A 21,380-nucleotide genomic window follows, 5' to 3' on the forward strand; every position below is an offset into this window, starting at 1 on the left:
TGTTATGACACATCATCCCCCTTAAATAGTTTACCCGAAACCTGAAATAGCCGTGAGCATTTAATTAGTAATTGTTTAAGAGCAGCTGAAAGATGCACCTTTGAATGAATGTATGATATCAACCAAAGCTGCTTTACAATAAACAATACATTGTCTACCTCAGCTATGGATGGCTGAACCTCTTTCGTAATATAGGAAAGCTTGAGGATTATGATTGCATAATCATTAAACATTGTGCAAGTGTATTGTATATAGTCGTAAAATGCACATGTTCTGGTGTTGTGTCAGAACAATGGGCTGTGGATTGTGAAAACAAGTCATCAGAATGATGTTTAATGAGCAAACTGACGGTGTTTAAGGGAAAGGAAAATTGCTGACATGAATCCATCAAAATGAAAAATGACTTGTTGACATGACTCCTTAACACAAAGAAACCAGAACGATGGTGGAAAAGGCAACAAAGGTGAGTTATTCTGAAGCAGTTCCTAGATTTTGTTCTGTAGTATTGTTGGTAGAGCCCAAAATAGGCTAAATTCTAATATAATATTTAATTAATTACTTAATTAAACTTGGCATATTTTTGTCCCTAATAATGGGATTGTTTCTATTTTTCTGTGCAAATTAAATTGCACCTGTCAGGAAAACTAGATTTTTTAAAAATATATATATATTTTTTACAATATTTTCTATTTGATTAACATGATATAAATGATATTGGATTTGTTTTATTAATTTTTTTTTATTTTAATTAAGATTTTTACAAAATCTTTATCTAGTATCACAAATGACTGTTATAAGTAATTCATTGGCCACAAGGTGAGGGAAGCATATAGTAGTTTTAATCCTGAATCTCCAGTCGCATTGTAAATCATGATGAGGGAAGTAATTACAATTTTTATAATATAATATAATATTAGGTTACACTTTATTTTAAGGTGTCATTGTTACAGTGTAGTTATACATTTAAGTACTCAGTAATATTTATTAACTACATGTGTTTACTATAGGGTTAGGGTAGGATTAGGATTTGGTTGAGGGTTAGTTGCATAAGTACATGTAACATATAACAAAGACACTGTAAAATAAAGTGTTACCTAATATTATAATATAATATAATTAGTTCTGTCAAATCGATTAATCGTGATTAATCGCATCTAACATAAAGGTTTGTTAATGTGTGTGTGAGTGTCTGTGTTTGTTTCTACACACATTTTTACAAACTTTTATGTTAGATGTGATTAATTGCAGCACTAAATATAATATAATAATACAAATATGTAGATTTTTGTCAATAGTACTGGTTTTATTTAGCTGTTTTAGTGTTAATTTAGGTTAAAATGCAGTGTTATACCCAGAAATTGTTAACTTTCTGTCCTGATGTGAGTCTTTTGCCTCGTTCATGCACACCAACCCCTGATTTGACTTTTTGTTTTTTGTCATCCAGAAGTGATTCAGCAAATGCAGCTCCATGTGACCGAGGCAGAAAGGAAGGCCACCATCTACCTGAGGAGATTCGCTAAGCTGCAGGCCGACCATCACAACCTCATCTGCATCACGGCCGAGCTGGTGGATTCACTGGAGGCCACAGTCCGTGGAAAGATGGCAAGCAAACATCAAGGCCCACATTACGCCCACAATTCAAAAAAAGTCTGATTATTGCACATGACAAAGCTAAAACGCTCAAGGGAATGTGGTTGATGTTTTGCAGATCTCCCCAGAGTACCTGCAGGGTGTGTGTATGCAGCTCTTCAACAGTCACATGAGACAGAGCACTGCTCAGAGTGTAGACTTCACCAGACCCGGCACTGTGAGTCTCTGCGTTCACTGTTTCTGTGCTTTTATGAATCCTAGATGGGAATACAATTTTATATGCATTTGGATACCAGAATGTTGGATAAAAACTATTGCAAATATTAGGCTTTGTTCACACTGCACCCAAATCCAATTTGTTTTTCAAGCAAATGACTCTTTCTACATAATACGTAAAGGAGTAGTTCACTTTAAAATGAAAATTCGCCCATGATTTACTCACCCTCAAGCCATCCTTGGTGTATGAGACTTTCTTCTTTCAGACAATATAATCGGAGTTATATTAAAAAACTCCCGGACACTTCCGAGCTTTATAATGGCAGTGAATTGCAACCATCAGATTGAAGCTCATAAAAGTGCATCTATCCATCATAAAAGTGCATCTATCCATCATAAAAGTGCATCTATCCATGAAAAAAAGTACATCTATCCACCATAAAAGTGCATCTATCCACCATAAAAGTGCATCTATCCATGAGAAAAGTGCATCTATCCATCATAAAAGTGCATCTATCCATGAAAAAAGTGCATCTATCCATCATAAAAGTGCATCTATCCATCATAAAAGTGCATCTATCCATCATAAAAGTGCATCTATCCATCATAAAAGTGCATCTATCCATCATAAAAGTGCTCCACACGGCTCCGGGGGGTTAATAAATGTCCTGTGAAGCAAAACGATGAGTTTGTGTAAGAAAAATATTCATATTTAAAACTTTATAAAATAAAATAACTAGCTTCCAGCCAAACAAACATATGGATTTGCCCTAAGTGCAGAGCACAACTTACGTGAGTAATGCGACGTACTGCTGATATTTACACTACGCCATGACGCACTACACTACTTCTGACATCACAAGTTGCGTAAGTTGCGCATTAGGCGCAAGTAGACTCACTGTGTATATGTTAGTTTGGCCGGAAGCTAGAATTTTACTTTGTTAGTGTTAAATATGTTTTTTTTTTTTTTTACACAAACTCATCGCTTTGCTTCAGAAGGCCTTTATCAACCCTCCGGAGCCGTGTGGAGCACTTTTATGATGGATAGATGCACTTGTATGATGGATGGATGCACTTTTATCATGGATAGATGCACTTTTATGATGGATGGATGAGCTTTTATGATGGATGGATGCACTTTTATCATGGATAGATGCACTTATGATGGATGGATGCACTTTTATGATGGATAGATGCACTTTTATCATGTATAGATGCACTTTTATGATGGATGGATGCACTTTTATCATGGATAGATGCACTTTTATGATGGATGGATGAGCTTTTATGATGGATGGATGCACTTTTATCATGGATAGATGCACTTATGATGGATGGATGCACTTTTATCATGGATAGATGCACTTTTATCATGGATGGATGCACTTTTATGATGGATGGATGCACTTTTATCATGGATAGATGCACTTTTATCATGGATGGATGCACTTTTATGATGGATGGATGCACTTTTATGATGGATGGATGCACTTTCATGATGATAGATGCACTTTTATGATGGATAGATGCACTTATGATGGATAGATGCACTTTTTTGATGGATAGATTCACTTTTTTGATGGATAGATGCACTTTTATGATGGATAGATGCACTTTTTTCATGGATAGATGCACTTTTTTGATGGATAGATGCACTTTTATGATGGATAGATGCACTTTTATGATGGATAGATGCACTTTTATGATGGATAGATGCACTTTTTGATGGATAGATGCACTTTTTGATGGATAGATACACTTTTTTGATGGATAGATTCACTTTTATGATGGATAGACACACTTTTATCATGGATAGATGCACTTTTATCATGGATAGATGCACTTTTTTGAGCTTCAATCTGATGGTTTCAATTCACTGCCATTATAAAGCTAGGAAGCGTCAGGGTGTTTATTAATATAACTCCGATTGTATTCATCTGAAAGAAGAAAGTCATACACAGATAGGATGGCTTGAGGGTGAGTAAATCATGGGCGAATTTTCATTTTAAAGTGAACTACTTCTTTAATTACTTAAATTCACCCCAAATTCAAAATAAAGGTATAATAAATCATATTGTACCCAAAATCAGCTAATTCTAAAACTATTATGACTTTTGCATTGTGAGATTATATTGATGATATTTAAGCACATATTTTCCTTACAAATTGTCATTACCGTAATGCATAAAAATCACATAAAAGTGATTGTGGTAATATTAGCCACTTTAAGTTAAAATAAAAATATTATTTTCCATACAGTACTGAATCAACACTGAGAATACAAAATAGTCTCAAAAATAAAATGTCTGGATGCATTATGGTAATGTTTTATCTTTTTATTTTACACGTTAATAATAATTGGACGGCACAACTAAAAATGCTTAATTGTCATGAAAGTAGTTACAAATGCAAAATACAATTTTGTTGAGAGCACATGAACCGAGAAATTTTAAATCATGTCCGTCATGACATACCTTCTGCAACTCACTCAATCACCACAGTTATGAATTTACACACATAACTAGTTTTTATTTATTTATATGTGATATGCCCCCCCCTCCCCCCCCCATGCTTTTCCATCATTTTTCTATGCCCCCCCTCCCCCCCCCCATGCTTTTCCATCATTTTTCTATGTAAACATGCACTAGTCAAATGTGTTTGACCGTTGTTCCTCACGTCTTTTGTTTAAAAAAATAAATCCATTCTCATTACCATAATGCATCCAGAAATGTTATGTTTGATATTTTATATTTTTTTCAATGGTGAGAAATCAGCATAAATGAATGTGGCGAACACTACCAGAATATGTCATTTGTAATTTTTGTCATCACATTACAGTAATGAGAATAGGTTTTTATGCATTACAGTAATGACCAATTTGGAAGAAAATGTGCTTGATCATCATAAAGATAATGATTAACAATTGTAAAAATCTTAATAATGCTAAAATAAGCTTAATTTTAAGTGCAAATTGATTTTTCATGTTTTCCTTGACATGGTGTTCTAAAATATGTACCTTTCATTCCACTACCCCTGTTTCTTACATTTATATAAAACATTTTAAATTTTATTTTTAAAAGCACGTTCTGTGTTCACATTTACGCTGTTCGGTGAATTTTCGCTGACGAAATCCAGTCAATTCAATAGTAATCCAAATGAAAGATTTCCACGCACAGATTCGCAAATGAAATTTCGCTAGTGTGTTCAGACAGTGTGATTCATATTTGGTGTATTACCCCAAAATCAAAATAAAGATATAATAAAAAATATTGTAACTAAAATAAATAAGCTTATTCTAAAACTATTATGACTTTTGTATTGTGACTATATTCGAAACAATTAAGCACATTTACTTACAAATTGTCATTACCGTAATGCATGGAAATCGAATTCTCATTACCGTAATGCGAATACAATTTTTAGAGTTATAGATTGTGGTAGTATTTGTCACTTCAATTAATGCACATTTAAAGCTTTTTCATATTATTACAGTAATGAATTACCATTGAGAATAATGGTAATTTATGTTTAATACATCGCTACACTTTCAAAAATGGACAGTGAACCCTTTTGGCCGGCGACATTTCACTGAAAGTTTACTAATGTGACACAACTTTAAAGGTACACTAATTGGAGCTTTTTTAATGTATTGCTTTTATGGATATAGTTTATTATAAATTTTTTTATTATTATAATTTTTTAGCTTTTATCATGATTTATTAACATAAAGCAACTAAAGTGTTACATAACGTATGTGATGAGTATTTGTGATATTGAAAACCTGACATTTTTCACATTCCGAGCCTCTCAAGAATCGCATATTGACTGGATAATCTGACATTCCCTAAAATGTTTGATGATTGACTTGCTTTTGGAGCTAGTGTGTCCTCAATCATATCTTCCTGTGTTTGTTTGTGTGTGTCTGACCATCTGTTCATGAAGGGATATTACTCTATGAGCCCTTATGATGATGGATATGTAAGTTGCTGAGTGTTTCATCGTCGTACTTCCTGCCGTCCTGGTCTTGCCTGCGTAACCATTAGCCCTGCCTGTCTTCTTCCTCCTTTGTATTTCGTCCCAAAGCCTTCTAGTTCATCTAGTTCCCATTAAGACCGCCTTAGTGTCATGGGACGTGCATTCTTGCTCAGTCTAAGAATGATCCACTTTGTCCGACAGGCATGTACATTGTTGCTGAATCTCAAAGGAAGCACATAATACTGAATACTTTGAAGACTGCTTAGTATTTTTGTTTCACTTATTTGTCTCTAGTTCCCCAGAGTTATTGCAGGTCATATAATGAAAATATTTCCTTTTCCCTTTTGATATTATCTCTGTCTTCCAGGCATCAGATAAACAAATCTCATGCTCACCTATGCTTGTTAACAGTGCCAGGTTTTGTGCTTCAGAAACATGAGTCACCGGATTATGTTGAAGGAGGAAGGAGGAAAAAATAAATACACCAAAAATAAGATATATGCCAACAACAATTCAACATTCTCTGAAAACAAAAATTCAACATTCTCTGAAAACAAGTCTTATTACCTTAAAAAAAAACAGTGATAGTAATAAAGACATATCCGAATAGTTATTTTAAATTGTACTAATTTTTCACAATGTCACTGATTATACTGTATTTTTAACAAATAAATGCAGCCTCGGTGAGCAAAAGAGACTTCCCTCCACCAGGATAGGCTCATTATGTGTAAACCCTCATTGTGAAATCCACATACGCAAGAGCGACTGGCAAATATCCTAAGCAAACACTTAAGATTTGCCAAACTTAGGAATGTTCGCATGAATAACTCTGGCTATCCGGAATGTTCTCCTCAAACCAGTTTGAAGTCAAACTTGCACGATAAGAACAGCCCTTCTGGGAAGGATGTTTACATTTGACAGGGAAAGGTCCTCATGTACCTGAATATCTTAGATATCAGTCCTTATTCTCCAAATAATGCTCACTGGATCCACCCTCTCCTGGGTTTCGGTGTATCCCTCCCCCATGGGAAAGAGTCTAATTGCATCCTTAAGATGCCAGAATTTGCTCTGTTGGAAATTAGATCCCGCAGGTGCAGCGCTATAATGATCTCGGGGAATTCCTTTCACTAACGCCACCGTCCTCGAACCTTCCAGCTTTGTGGACCGGTCATTTATTTGTTTCAGGTCATTCACTGCATGTACTCGTAACCCCCGCTCCCAACCCGTACTGCATGCGGCCGCAACTGTTGTAAAACGCATGCTAGTTTATTACTGAATACTCACGTTGAGCTAACTAGTGAAAAGTTTACTAACACACACACACACAGGCATTTTGTTTTTATTTGCAAGCCGATGTATCAACAAATTATTATTTTTTCTTCTTGATTTAGGCCTCCTCACTGCTGCGGGCATCTGTCGCACCTCAGTAAGTTGTTTTTTTACTTTGAGATTGATAAAAAGATTGGTGGACCGTGGTTTCGGGAGTAATCGAGGGTATATCTGCTAAACATTTGATAACTTGATATGCAGTACAGGCCAAAAGTTTGGACACATTACTATTTTTAATGTTTTTGAAAGAAGTTTCTTCTGCTCATCAAGCCTGCATTTATTTGATCAAATATACAGAAAAAAAAAAATGTAATATTGTGAATATATTATTACAATTTAAAATAATTGGTTTTCAATTTATTATACTTTAAATTATCATTTATTTCCGTGATCAAAGCTGAATTTTCAGGATCATTACTCCAGTCTATCACATGATCCTTTAGAAATCATTCTAATATTCTGATTTATTATGAGTGTTGGACACAGTTCTGCTGACTAATATATTTGATGAATAAAAGGTTAAAAAGAACTGCATTTATTCAAAATAAAATTGTCTATTTTCTAATAATATATATATATTTTTTTTTTTTCAATTTAACACATCCTTGCTGAATAAAAGTATTGATTTATTTCAAAAAAAGAAAGAAAAAAAATGACTGACCAGTAGTGTATATTGTTGTTACAAAAGATTTCTATTTTTAAAACATTTGCTTCTTTTTTTTTTCTTTTTTCTTTTTATTCATCAAAGTATCCTACAAAAGTATCACAGGTTATGAAAAAATATTAAGCAGCAGAACTGTTTCCAACTTTGATAATGAATCATCATATTAGAATGATTTCTAAAGGATCATGTGATAGACTGGAGTAATGATCCTGAAAATTCAGCTTTGCATCACGGAAATAAATGATAATTTAAAGTATAATAAATTGAAAACCAATTCTTTTAAATTGTAATAATATTTCACAATATAAAATTTTTTTCTGTATTTTTGATTAAATAAATGCAGGCTTGATGAGCAGAAGAAACATTAAAAATAGTAATGTGTCCAAACGTTTGGCCTGTACTGTATATATACATATATTTAGCTGTATTATTAATATTACATATTTGATATTATATGTCAAAATCTACAGCTGTCGATACAATATTTGCATTCTAGACAGTCTTTACAGACACTCATTCTTTAAATGTTTTAAATTGATTAAAATAGTATCTCAACCAGCTTATTAACTTTGGCATCTTGTACTTTCCAAGTCATTTAAATGTAATTTTGTAAATGCAATCCGACCAGACCTTGGAAACATGATCTACTTTTTTTTTACACCATAGAATTTCCAGCCGAAACCTGAAGAGCAAGATCTCATGTGCCGATTTGTCATCTTTTTATTTCCTGCTCTCAGGAGGCCCAAAGACGTGCCGCTGCTGCCTTCGCTTGACTACGAAAAGCTGAAGAAAGACCTCGTGAGCGGATCAGATCGACTGAAGGCGTTGCTGCTTCAAGCTTTGCGCTGGGTAACTCAGAACAAAAAACGTCAGCACTTTTGCTGGCGGGAATCGGATACGTTAAAAAATTACCACTTCAATTGTAATTCGATTCCTTTGTGTACATTTGAATATGACTTTAAACCATTCAAGACTCTTGTTTTGCAATAAGACTTAGAATAAATATGAATTATATCTAATTAATTTTTTTTTTACCTTATTGGAATCGAAATTAGGAATCGATAAAATCGGAATCGTTAAAATTCCAACGACACCCAACCATAATCGGTCCTGATGCATCCCATAGTTTCTGCCACAACATCAGAATTACTACAGTTAGAGGTGTTCTCTAAGTCAAGGATCACTGTTAGTGTTGCTCAAACCCAAAAAAATAATAAAGATTTCGGAGAGTGGGATCTTTTGACATCCACTGAAAATCCCTGAGCAATCGCATAGAAACATGCTAAGAACCACTGCAGTGTGTGCATGGCCAAACTGATATTTTGTTGTTTCTTTGAGGTATTTTCTGTCCTATGCAATATGCATTCGCATCACATGCCAATTTTCTTGTAATTTTCCATTGGTCGGCAGAGGTTGACTCGATCTCTTCATGGTGAGCAAAGAGACACAATTCTACAGGCCTTCATCAGCAATGATCTTCTGGAGCGGTACAGTACCGAACAGGTACTTAACAAACTCCCAACTAACAACCGTTTTTTGTGTATTGTATGGACAATGTTGGATAATTTAGCAATTCTAAGATAATATTTAAAATAACATCATTTATTGGGGCGCTGATATCGTGTATTTAGCTATTTTGACACATTGTTTCCAACACTTAACCTCCTGTAATGCAAATACGCAAAGATTTAGTTTTGTATGCTTATCAATGTTCAATGTCGAACATCTCTCTTTCTGTCATGTTACTATAATTAAACAGAGTTCCACATAAAAACATGTTTAGCCCATTCTCTATATGGACTATATATTAGGATAGTATTAGAGATGCACGATATATCGGCCACCAAAAATCGATATCGGCCGATAAATGTAAATTGTAATGTTATCGTTATCGGCCCAATAAGAAAATTAGGCCGATATATTAAAGCTGATAAATAAATAATGTATTATTTCCTTCAGTGGAGACACTTCAGATGTGAACTTTTCAACATGATGTTTTTGAAGTGCTTGAAATATGATTGGATTCACTTCAAGTCTGTCATATAGGCTACATAAAATTATCATGAGAACATTATAATTGTGTGTTTGGGACATGGATTTTAAGGGTGAGACTTTTGTTTTTGTATTCAGGCTCTCAAAAATTATATAATAATTTGGATTTCGATTTATCGGCCAATATATCGGTTATCGGCTTTCGAATATAAAGAATAATCGGTTATCGGTATCGGCCAAAATGTTCATATCGGTGCATCCCTGGATAGTGTGCAAAATCAGTTTTGAAAATCGACCCCTTTTATATCAGTCCAATGTATCAAAGTGCATTTCGATTGAAAACATAAATTTTGATACGTGATTGCATTTGGCAGTTCACGATGAGGAGAGTTATGAAACTGACAATTCAAATTCTTCTAAAATGGGTCATCTCAGGTATTTATGATAAATGTGGATGATCAGGTTTCAGCAGTTAATGTGACTTGACTAATTTCCAGTCATTGTCATCAAGTTCCTTGTGGGACAGTCTAGTCAGCTGTCTTTCGGTCTTTGTGCAGGCTGGAAGATAATATCTCATGTTACTAGAATCCAGAATAAATTAAACTGTCCTTTGCAGACAACACATTGTACCGAGAGTAACCTTTTACATAATCGTTGTGTTTACTTTGCAGAAAACTGTTCTTCATCTAATAAAATCCAAAAATGAGATTGTCAGACAGTATATGGCCAGACTCATCAATGCCTTTGCCTCATTGTGTGATGGTAAGTGAAAACAATTTTTTTGTGTGTTTTTGGTCCTTAAAGCAGTTAAGCAAACAAGGACCCACCAATCATAAACACACACATCCCTACATCGCTCTAGGTGGCGCTATAATAAGCAAAGTTGTTATGTACCTAAATGTCTAAAAAGGGGAGAACTTCCACTCTATGCCATACGATGCCATCAAGCGGTATCTCTGGTCGTAATCAGTCCTTCACTGACCAATCAGCGTTCATTAGCAGAATGCTAGCGTGTTATGGGCAACAATAACTCAACCTGTAAGAAATCGAAAGGACATAAGTACTCGTTCATTCAACTTTCGACCTATAACCCATGTTGAACTTGCAAAACCTACAATTAAATCTGAGATTTCTCAACGGCAATCGGGTGAAAGAGACAAATTTAGCCGTCTAGCTCTATAGACTCCCATTCATTTTGCACTCATGGGCGATCGCCCCCAGTGGAACTCTGGTGGAACTACAACCAAAATTCGGTACAATAGGACTTGATAGGGAGTGGCCAGGCTCTCCATAGACGGGCTCTAGTTTGGGCTAGAATCAAAAATCTGCCCCTGAATCATTTTTAGTTTGTGGATTTTTATTTCCAACTTTTTTCTGCCATTTTTCGAACTTAAAGTGTAACTTCGCCAATTTTCAATCCGCTTTGTACTGTTACAATGTTGGTAGTCAATGTAAATGAACAACGTTTACTCGTTCTCCGTGTGACCTGGACCTAAAAATTTCACTTTTATTTGTCAGCAAAAGTCTAGTAGACACTTGACTACAGATTATACTTCCTCATTTTTGAATCCCCGCCCACAGACAGTTGATTTGACAGAATATTAACAGAACACTTATTGTAAAAGTAGATTTATCACTGAAAATAAACTGCGTTATGGTAAAAAATAGAACAATATGAAAACGTTCATTATTATACTTAACATTATTGTGACTAAAAGTTTGCTAAGAAGTATTTCCTACTCAAGCAAGCCAATATTTGACTCTGGTCAAGCGTAGCCAATAGGAGCAGACTAGAAGTGGTCTTGGACAACAACATGCCCAGTGCATTATGGGTGTCTATTACCTATTTGGCAAAAGGGAAGACTGTTTTTCTGTTTTCTCTAGTCATGTAGCACGATTTCAGTTTTTTGTTTCGCCAATCTACCGCATAGGCAGCCAAGCTTTATTGAAAGCCCATTTTGAGAATACCTTTTTAAGGTATGGTCACATTTACTGTTGTTTGGTCAAATTTCCACAGGCTAAATGTAGGAATGCACATAATTGGGAATCACACGCTAGAATTCTCTGTGTACAAGTTAGTCACGCAGATTTGTTGCTTTGATCGCTACTCTACATTCTTGTGTTGATGAATATCACTATTGACAGTAAAAAATTTACCTTTTTTCCCACAAGTATGTTTTTTTTGGCCGTGGCCCAAACAGATTAAAGTAAAATTTGTATTAATTTCTGGTTCTCAATTCTCAAAATTTTTGGTTCTACATATTTACCATGGCAATTGTATAAACTGTATATACAGCTCTGTCTTAAGTTCTGAAACGTGTTTATTGTGGTCTTGTTGCACTCCCAGGGCGCATGTACCTGTCTCAGATACCCTCTTTACTGAGGATTCTGCTTGACTGTCTGAAGACTGAAGAGAAAGAGTCTGTAACTCGAGAAAACGTGCTTGCGGCGCTGCAGAAACTCAGCCTCAGGTATGTCACTCTGTTAATATAAAGCAAATAGACTCAGTCTAATATGTTTTCAGTTGTTTCTCTCTTTTAAAAATGTTCAAAGTGCAAAGTTTAAAATGTACTTTTATTTACGGTAAAACTTTATTGTAATGTGTCCTTGTTACACGTGACATGTATTTACTGCAGTAATCACTATAAATTAGGCATAATTACATGCAACTAACCGTAAACAAAACCCTTATCCAACCCTAACCCTATAGTAAGCACTTGTAGTTAATTACTGTTACCCAGTAATAATTGTATAATTACACTTTTACAGGGACACAGTGTAACCAAAGAAACATTTCAAACAAATAGTAATGATTCCATGTTTTTGTCCAATCAAAAACATTTCTGGAACAATACGACCTGCAAAAAACTAGCTAGTAGGTTCATGGCTGTGACGTAAACTAATCTTTGAAGCTTGTTTCCGCCGCAAAAAAAAACACGTAATTGCGACTTTTTATATCACAATTCTGACTTTTTTCTTGCAGTTGCGAGTTTATATCTCACAATTCTAAGAAAAAAGTCATGATTGGGTTATAAAGTGAGGTATAAACTCCTAATTGCGAGAGAAAAAGTCAGAATTGCGAGAAACTTGCCATCGCCAGGTATAAAGTCCAAATTGTGAGATACTCACAGCTCACCCTTGGCAGGGAGTTTGATTGACAGGCAATCTGACCAATCATAATCCGCTGAATCCGCCATTTTGTCCGACAAAGCAGTCTGGAGAGTTAGTAGATTAACGTCGGTGGTCTTGAACTGTGTACTGTGTACTTGAGTGTACTGATGTCTTTCCGCGGTTAAAACAACATTCCTTCCGATGTTCATTCATGTTTATTTGATGCTATAAATGAACTAGAAGGAAGAGATGATCGGTTCACGAGCAGCTTTCACTGAGGCTCTACAGCGATCTGTCAGACACAATAAGGGAGCCACAAGACATTATTTATTGTTCAAATTTCTTAAAAAAACGACCAGATTTGAAAGTTGAGACTTTGTTTCATATCAGAAGTAACCTGGTCTGTCCTGTCTGTCAGCGTGTTGCCAGTGTCCTCTCTGCTCCGTGATGTATTGTTCACTGCGTGAGAACATGATGTGTGGCGTGAGAGCGGCGTGGCTGGTCTCAGACATAGCAACAGTAACTAGGCTAAAGGGTCTTTGCAAACGGTCAATTGGGAGAAAAGTCCGAATTGTGACACAAAAAGTTCCAATTACCTTTTTTAATTGCAAAGTTATATCTCACAATTCTGCCTTGTTTCTTGCAATTTTGAGATTATAGCACGCAATTCTGAGAAAAAAAAAAAGTTGAATTGTGAGTTATGAACAAAAATGTAATTTGCAAGATATGAAATCTGATATGAAAGTCCGAATTGCGATATATAAACTTTATTTTCCGCAATTTGCAAAAAATAAACAAATTGATTTCATGGGGTCTTTACAAAAGTATATGTTATTATTTATTATATATCATATTAAAAGCCTAAAAGCTGCTCAGTGTGTGTGTGTATGTTCTGCTGTGAGCAGGCGAGCGCAACAGTCTGCTATGATCAGAGATGGTCTGATTGGCTGGTTGGTCAAAGAGCTCCACGACTCCGACTGTCTCTCCGACTACACCCTTGAATACACCATCTCCCTCCTCATGAACCTCTGCCTGCGCACTAAAGGTGACATTAATCAATGACCATAGCAAAGACATCAAGATGCGTATAAACCAGTCTATTGTGCGTCAATCATCCTTTGTTCAGACTTTTATTTGCATTGCTTATTTTAGCAAATCGATGTTTACTTTATGCCGCTCATGTTTCAGGAAAGGAAAAGTGTGCGGAGGAGGCCAAGCACGTCCTGAAAGTGCTGACGGAGCTCCTGGGACATGAGAACCATGAGGTGCAATGCTAATTGCTCATCCGCTATCAAGGCGTGTTATTTGTGCTTGCTCTCCCCTTACAGCCTTCGTGATTACTGAACCTGAAGGCGTAAATCAGCTTAGTCCTTTTTACGTCAACCTGTTCTCAAATAAGAGGGCTTTTGTCAACTTTGGATTAAAAACAGTTTGTCTTGCAAGTGTACCATGAACTATTCACTCCCTTTTTGAAACTTTAGAAGTGGAGACTCAAGCCTACACTTTATATTATATTCAGAAATGAATTCGCTCACCGGCCTCAAAAATTCATTGCAATATTGAAACTTAATAGTATTAATTGAATAACTATTAATAATAAACTATTAAACTGAGCAAAAAACAAAACAATATTGTGTTACATAATATATATAAATGTGTTACAACAAAATATATTGTATTTGTAGTTGATTCAACATTAGCTGTGGTTCAAACATACTGTATATAATATATATTCTATACTTTTATTTATTTTTTACAACATTTTTGACTCATTGTGTAATAAATACAGTAGAATAATAAAATATCAAGTAATATATAAAAATAAAAGTAATTGATTTTCCTTTAATATCCAGTCCAGTTCACCCATTTAAATAGAAAATAGGCACAATTTATAAGTAAAGTCATAGTGTTTTATACAATACTAATAGTTTCGAAGCAGCTTTACAGTAATAAACAGGAAAATTAGTGGAAATGTCTCAAAATTCCTCAGTTATGCTCTACAGAAGACAGGAGTTTCATTAATTTTCAGCTCAGTTTAGTTGATCCAAACCAGTTGAATGACAGTGCAAATGTTCATCAGTTATGTGTCATAATTGTGAAATTGTGAACAAAACTCGTTTCAAGCTTTATTTGTTTTTTGAGATGCCAAAGTTTAAAATGTCCATTTGCATATTTGTTTTCTTGTGTGTAAATATAGATTCGCTACTATGTGAATGGAGCTTTATACAGCATCCTGTCCATGCCAGAGATACGAGAGGAAGCGAAACAGATGGTACGTGTTTAATCACTGTTCATTCACAAATCCTGGGCAATATAGCCTAGACTCCAATCATAAAAATCCCATTCATTATCATTACTTTAGCGATAACATTCAAACCTTTCAGAGTTAAACAGTGATGTGTGCCCATGTAGACGTCACAAGTAAGGAAGAAAAAAAATAAAATAATAATGTTTGATAGTTAAATTCCTGGTGAAAAACTACACTACCCATTATCCTTAAGTGAAATCCACCAATCAGAAAAGTTTTTTTCACAAAGTTTTTTTTTTTAATTGTCTATGTTTAAAATGAATAAGAAAGTCCTGCTGGTGAATGAAAAATTAATAAGATAGTGGTCACTGTTGTGCTCCATAGCTACTTCACAGAATACAAATAATGTGAGTATTTTGTTGTTGCGTTTAGAGTATGGAAGAGACCCTACGCTGTTACAGTAAAGAAGAAAACCCTGAACTCAACAGACAAATCGAATTCATCATCAAACTGCTTAACTCGGGTAAGACGGAAAAAAGCAGATCACCTCAAAAACGTTCACTTAAAAAACAAAAAAATCTGTTCTCATCCTACTCAACCCATGGGACGTTTTTCTTCCGTGGAACAATATCCTGGCCACCGTTTTCAGTAGAATAAAGTGAACGAGGACTGGGTTATCAGCTTCAAAAGGGACGGAAACACCATAAATGCATCATAAACTATGTCCATACGACATGGGATAAAGGATATGAGTCATTTGGACTACTTTATACTTTTATAATGCTTCTTCGATGCTTTTTTTGTCGCTTTCAACTGTTAATATGTTGCGTTTCATGGATGTCATACGGGTTTAGAACGACATGAGGGTGAATAAATGAAGACGGATGGGTTTCCATATTTCAGTGATTCATTTGCCTTCCTTCATAACTCTGTCGTACACAGCGGACATTCCCGAGCATGAACCTGAGTCGGGCGATGAAGAGGAGGATGACGACGACGATGATGAGGTAATAACAGTAATTCACTTTAATCTTGTGTTCTGAGGAAGATTATTGCTCAACGCGACTTCTGACTTCCTATAATCTACAGGAAAGGCTATCGCTGCTATTTTATTGGTATTGGCGGTGTTCATTTGATTTACTGCTTAGTCACCCGATCTGTCTGTAATTCTTTAATCTTGTTAACAGGAAGATGTTATGGAGGCAGACTTGGATAAAGAGGAAGTCCTGCAGTCTCAGCCAAAAGAGCTCAGCGGAGAGTCTTTACTCACAACCGAGTATCTAGGGGTAAAACATCACGCTTCATTTATATGACGATAGAAACCAAATCCAGGCTAAGAACTTCACACACAAGGGTCTTGTTGGTCAAGAGTCAGGACCCTTAAATGATAAAGATAAGTGCCACACTTATCATTAATTGTCATTAATTAAATCCCTCGCAAAGGAAACAACATTCAAGATATCAGCAGTTACGCATCTTTAGTGACATTACAGCAGCAATTCATAGTTCACTGCTCTAACGTAAACATACTTTGAGTGTAAATGCAGAATTCAGTTCAATTCATGTCCACATTACAATTAAGAGTGATCTGCTATCAGAGGTGACTGTGTCCAAGTTATGTATTTCAAAAATGTGCATATACAAATCACACAGTTAGCTAGCAATGTATTAAAGGCAGAAAACAATGAGCTCATTGAAGTCATGAATACAACAAATGATTATGACATATAGAAAAATATAGCATTGGTGCATATTGATTCAGAGTTTGCTTCATCTGAAGTCTTCGCAGGAGTTGGCGTTGTCTCTTCACAGGTGTTGAGCATCTGAAGTCTTCATGATAGGCTCTCCAAACTAGAGCTGACAAACTCTCTATTTACCTCAGGATGGGCATCCCGAGATAAAACAGAGAAGCAAATGGAAAATAATTAGCGTAGCTGCTGTTCGTAACATTAAGCAAAAATAATCATGTGCATTTGATCTGATATAACTGGAGTGTTAGGTTATGAGATGCATTATATGAATGCTAGGCTAAAGAGATGCGTCTTTAATCTAGATTTAAACTGGAAGAGCGAGTCTGAGCCCTGAACATTATCAGGAAGGTTATTCCAGAGTTTGGGAGCCAAATGTGAAAACGCTCTCCCTCCTTTAGTGGACTTAGATATTCTAGGTACCAGAAACCCAGAGTTTTGTGATCTTAAAGAGGGTGATGGATTGTAGCGCAGTTAAATACAAATGAGCTTAACCATTTAGGGCCTTGTAGGTCATTAGTAATGCTTTGTAATTGATAAGGAACTTATTTGGTAACCAGTGTAGAGATGATAAAATCGGTGTTATATGATCATATTTTCTTGACATTGTAAAAACTTTAGAAGCTGCATTTTGGACTAACTGTAGCTTGTTTATTGAGGATGCAGGACAACCAGCTAATAAAGCATTACAGTAATCTAGTCTAGAGGTCATGAACGCATTAACTTTTCTGCATTAGAAACAGAAAGCATGTTCCAGAGCTTAGCGATGTTTCTGATGTGGAAGAAGGCTGTTTTGTAACATATGAAATATGATTTTCGAAAGACAAGTTGCGATCTAATATAGTGCCCAGGTCTTTAACTGTAGAGGATGAAGTTACAGTACATCCTTCTAGATGCAAATTGTATTCTAAGAGATTCTTTATAAAGGTTTTAGGTCCAATAAGTAATACCTCAGTCTAAGCTGAATTTAATAGAAGAAAATTACAGGTCACCCAATATTTTATATCTTTAACACACTCTGTCAACTTAGATAATTTAGAGAATTCATCTGGTCGTGATGAAATGCATAATACATTTATATATTCCATGTTTCCTTATAATATTACCAAGTTTCAGCATATGTATTGAAAATAGCAGAGGGCCTAACACAGATCCTTGCTGCACTCCATAATTTACTGACATTATCTTAGATTTTTCCCCGTTTAAATAGACAAAATGGTAACGTCTGATAGGTACGACCTAAACCACCTTAATGCCTGTCTCCATTTGCGCTCTAGATTACGAGTTTCTCTCTTTATAGCGTGAGTAGTACTGTTGTACCATGGTGCATTACTTTTCTCTCTGACCTTTTTTAATCTGACCGTTCAACAGTTTCTAATGTACTAGAGAAAATGGTGCAAAAACTGCTAGTCATTTCCTCTAGTTCATTTGTGTGCTTGGGTACACTGAGAAGCTGAGACGGATCAGGCAGGTTATTTGTCAATCTGTCTATAGTATTTGGGAGAATTGTTCTACCTGGAGGATAGCGTGGCGCAATATGACAAATATCAGCAGTAAACAGTATGCACGTTACAAGGCAGTGATCAGTGACATCATTACTTTGCGGTTGAACATCTAGGGATTGGATATCAGTAGGATTGGTTCCATGCAATATAATTAAATCTAGTGTTTGATTAAAACGATGAGTAGTGACGTTTTGCTTGACCCCAAAGTAGTTAAGTAAATCTGTAAACATAACACCTAACACATACATTTTATTATGTGCGTGAATGTTAAAATCTCTGATTTCAATCAGTGCTTTATCGACGTTGAAAATCCGCAAACTCTTTTAGGAAATCAACATATACACTGTAGCCAAAGCAACTGAACTGGTGCAACATAATTTTGAACAAAATTAGGCTAGTTCGTTCGGAGTGCGTTTTGGAAGTTTGAAACAGTTTGCCAAAGCGAACTTTCCAAAAGCTGGTAAACGCCTTCAAACTACCATTGGTCTGTGACGATGATGCAATAGGTGGGTGTGACTCTGAGGCTCCGCCTTCTTTGATGTGACGTTTATTTCTCCTGTTCAGTCCGCTGAGGTCAAACGTCAACGAGTAAAAGCATGAACACTGGAGAGCAGCTTTATAGTAGTAATTAAAGTTAAAGAGAGATGAATTGCAGAGCTGGTGCAAACATCCACATCGCTATGATCAGGTGCTTTCTTAACTGCTGTTTTCTCACCGCTGTCAGTTTTGTTGTGTGTTTAGTTTGTTATTGAGAGGAAATCGTGCAGCACACATATTCATCTAAGAGCCTGGATGGCGTCAGGATGTTCGCTAACAGCATACCGCTGGTCATCCGTTTCAAACTTATTTTAACCCCTATTGAATAACTAAAAAGAACTTTGCCGAGTATATTGGGGCCTTAATGGCTATTGATTACAAAACCTTCAATATGACCCACCCCAACTCCCTTTTTCAATAAGAAACACATCAACACCGGAGTGGGTAACAAGTGATATAAACAGAAGGCCCGTTTATACCAAGGACGATAACTATAAAGTTTAATTATCGTCGAATTTTATGAGAATAGTACGCCTACGTAGTACGCCTAATAGTCCACGCCACAGCTGGAACGACAGTGGAACGACATAGTTAATCGCTTTCAGGACGATTTTTATTTTTTTTCCAACAATGAAAACAATGACTGCCAATCAGAGAATCCACACCGCGTTAAAGAACTCGAGCATAAATGTAGCGCGCATTTACAATAAACAGCGTTATCGTCTGATGGTGTGGATGCTAATAGAGAGCCTAAGTCCCGCCCCTCCGCTTCCGGCTCATAGGACCTTATTTCGGAAAAAATGGGTATGGTAGTCAATGGCGAGAGACAACTTATCTTTTTATTCCGTCTGAAGTGTGCCCTGAATTACACATATGATGTTTGTCAATTTAAAAGATAATTATGAAAGTCAAGAAAGTCGCAGTTTGTCATAAAACAGAAGAGTAACATTTAGTTTTATGTGAAAATCACTCAATGAACTCCATCTCTCGTCTCGCTCTATGTACGTATGTGTGCAGTCTGGTACAAAACACTCAGGCATGACGGCGTAACGTTAAGATTATAACTTAAGTCTTATAACGTAAGACTATAGAAAAAATGACAGACGTTAGCTTCAGTAAAGTTAGCTTCATTGAGAGAAAAGGTATGACGTCACATGTGCGCCTTTTGGGTTTGTAGTCTTTGTAATTACGTATTTTCACAGTCTTATACCTCAACAGTTTTACATCAAACTGTGACTTTCTTGACTTTAAAATGTATCTTTTAAATTGACAAACATCATATGTGTAATTCAGGGCACAATTCAAATGAGATCAAAATATTTGTTGTCTCTCGCCATTGACTACCATACAATATTTTTCCAAAATAAGGTCCCATGGTGGTCAACCGGAAGGGGAGGGACTTAAGCTCTCTATATAGTTATCTTTATAGTTATCGTTCTTGTTATGAACTGGCCCTAATCCTGGTATTATCATGCGTCTCAGATGCATCTAGTTGTAGACTGATATATCGGCCAGGCAGTGTAAACACAGTATTTGTTCCCCTTCTGTCACTTTCATAATCCATTGATAGGAAGATGTACATTATTCATTGAGAAACTGTGGTTTTGTGATTAATCTGAGATGTGTCAGCTGTATTCTGTGTGATAAGTGTCTCTCTGGTGCTTTGTAGATAATGACCAACATGGTGAAGATGAAGAGAAGATCCTACCCTCCCTCGTCTCACAGCATAGACGAGCCCCTCCGGCGGCCAGTTACGCCCAGTTCTCACAAAAACTCCATGTAAGAACCTCATCCTGAACGCCTGCTCAGAACAAAATGGTTATTTGGTGTGAAAATTCTGTCCATCACAGATCTAATGAATTTTACAAACTCCTAAATTATGTGTGAAATTTTAACGCACGCCCAGATATGGTTCTTGTCCATGTCATGTCATGTAAGTTCATGTACGCTTCCTTGTTGGTACAGTAACCACAAATTATTTTTCTCTTTTACCAATTAAAGTGTTGTCATTGGAGGTGTTTAATTAAACAGAATACCTCAAACATCGCTCACAGCTGAAGTGCAAATGTGTCTATGCTCACCTATGGCCTTGGCGTCAATAAGGGAGAAGTCAATAGTTCTGCCCTCAAGTCAAATAGCATGTTAATGTGCAAGCAGGATATACAAGACTTCATCCTCAGTTGGATATATCCTCATTGTTTCTACTGAATGAAGCATATGGATCAGTGATGGGAACAATCCCGGACAATTGGTTGCGTGACTGTCAATGTTTTGACCTTGCCGTTTTGAAAAATGAAATGAAAGAAAACAACATTGTATTTATGCCCTTTATCGGGCTAGAATTTATCAGAGCGTGTGTTTTTTAAAGATAATATTTATATATATATATATATATATATATATATATATATATATATATATATATATATATATATATATATATATATATATTACAATATATTGTA

At 35.7% G+C, this 21,380-nt stretch overlaps 1 protein-coding gene and 1 long non-coding RNA gene across 4 annotated transcripts in view; one reads left to right on the top strand and one right to left on the bottom strand.

The window, feature by feature from the left end:
• Positions 1 to 21,380, top strand: part of armc9 (armadillo repeat containing 9) — a 43,540-nt gene that overhangs the window by 4,283 nt on the left and 17,877 nt on the right. The window contains exons 7-22 of one of the 3 annotated variants that reach the window (XM_082138108.1): positions 439 to 463; positions 1,445 to 1,602; positions 1,709 to 1,807; positions 5,749 to 5,784; positions 7,173 to 7,207; positions 8,512 to 8,623; positions 9,185 to 9,277; positions 10,438 to 10,528; positions 12,114 to 12,237; positions 13,783 to 13,922; positions 14,066 to 14,142; positions 15,075 to 15,149; positions 15,558 to 15,645; positions 16,068 to 16,132; positions 16,313 to 16,411; positions 20,585 to 20,694. In XM_082138108.1, the coding sequence (XP_081994234.1) occupies positions 439 to 463; positions 1,445 to 1,602; positions 1,709 to 1,807; positions 5,749 to 5,784; positions 7,173 to 7,207; positions 8,512 to 8,623; positions 9,185 to 9,277; positions 10,438 to 10,528; positions 12,114 to 12,237; positions 13,783 to 13,922; positions 14,066 to 14,142; positions 15,075 to 15,149; positions 15,558 to 15,645; positions 16,068 to 16,132; positions 16,313 to 16,411; positions 20,585 to 20,694 (1,427 nt within the window). Of the gene's footprint in view, positions 1 to 438; positions 464 to 1,444; positions 1,603 to 1,708; positions 1,808 to 5,748; positions 5,785 to 7,172; positions 7,208 to 8,511; positions 8,624 to 9,184; positions 9,278 to 10,437; positions 10,529 to 12,113; positions 12,238 to 13,782; positions 13,923 to 14,065; positions 14,143 to 15,074; positions 15,150 to 15,557; positions 15,649 to 16,067; positions 16,133 to 16,312; positions 16,412 to 20,584; positions 20,695 to 21,380 lie in introns of all 3 variants that reach the window. The other 2 variants (XM_082138107.1, XM_082138109.1) reach the window with 2 other exon arrangements.
• Positions 7,249 to 21,380, bottom strand: part of LOC309475383 — a 308,063-nt gene continuing 293,931 nt past the window's right edge. Inside the window, exon 3 of the long non-coding RNA XR_014197628.1 lies at positions 7,249 to 7,841. This is a non-coding gene — a long non-coding RNA (uncharacterized lncRNA). The remainder of the gene's footprint in view (positions 7,842 to 21,380) is intronic.

Source organism: Leuciscus leuciscus (genome assembly GCF_965113295.1).
Source record: "Leuciscus leuciscus genome assembly, chromosome: 15".
Classification (NCBI taxonomy): domain Eukaryota; kingdom Metazoa; phylum Chordata; class Actinopteri; order Cypriniformes; family Leuciscidae; genus Leuciscus; species Leuciscus leuciscus.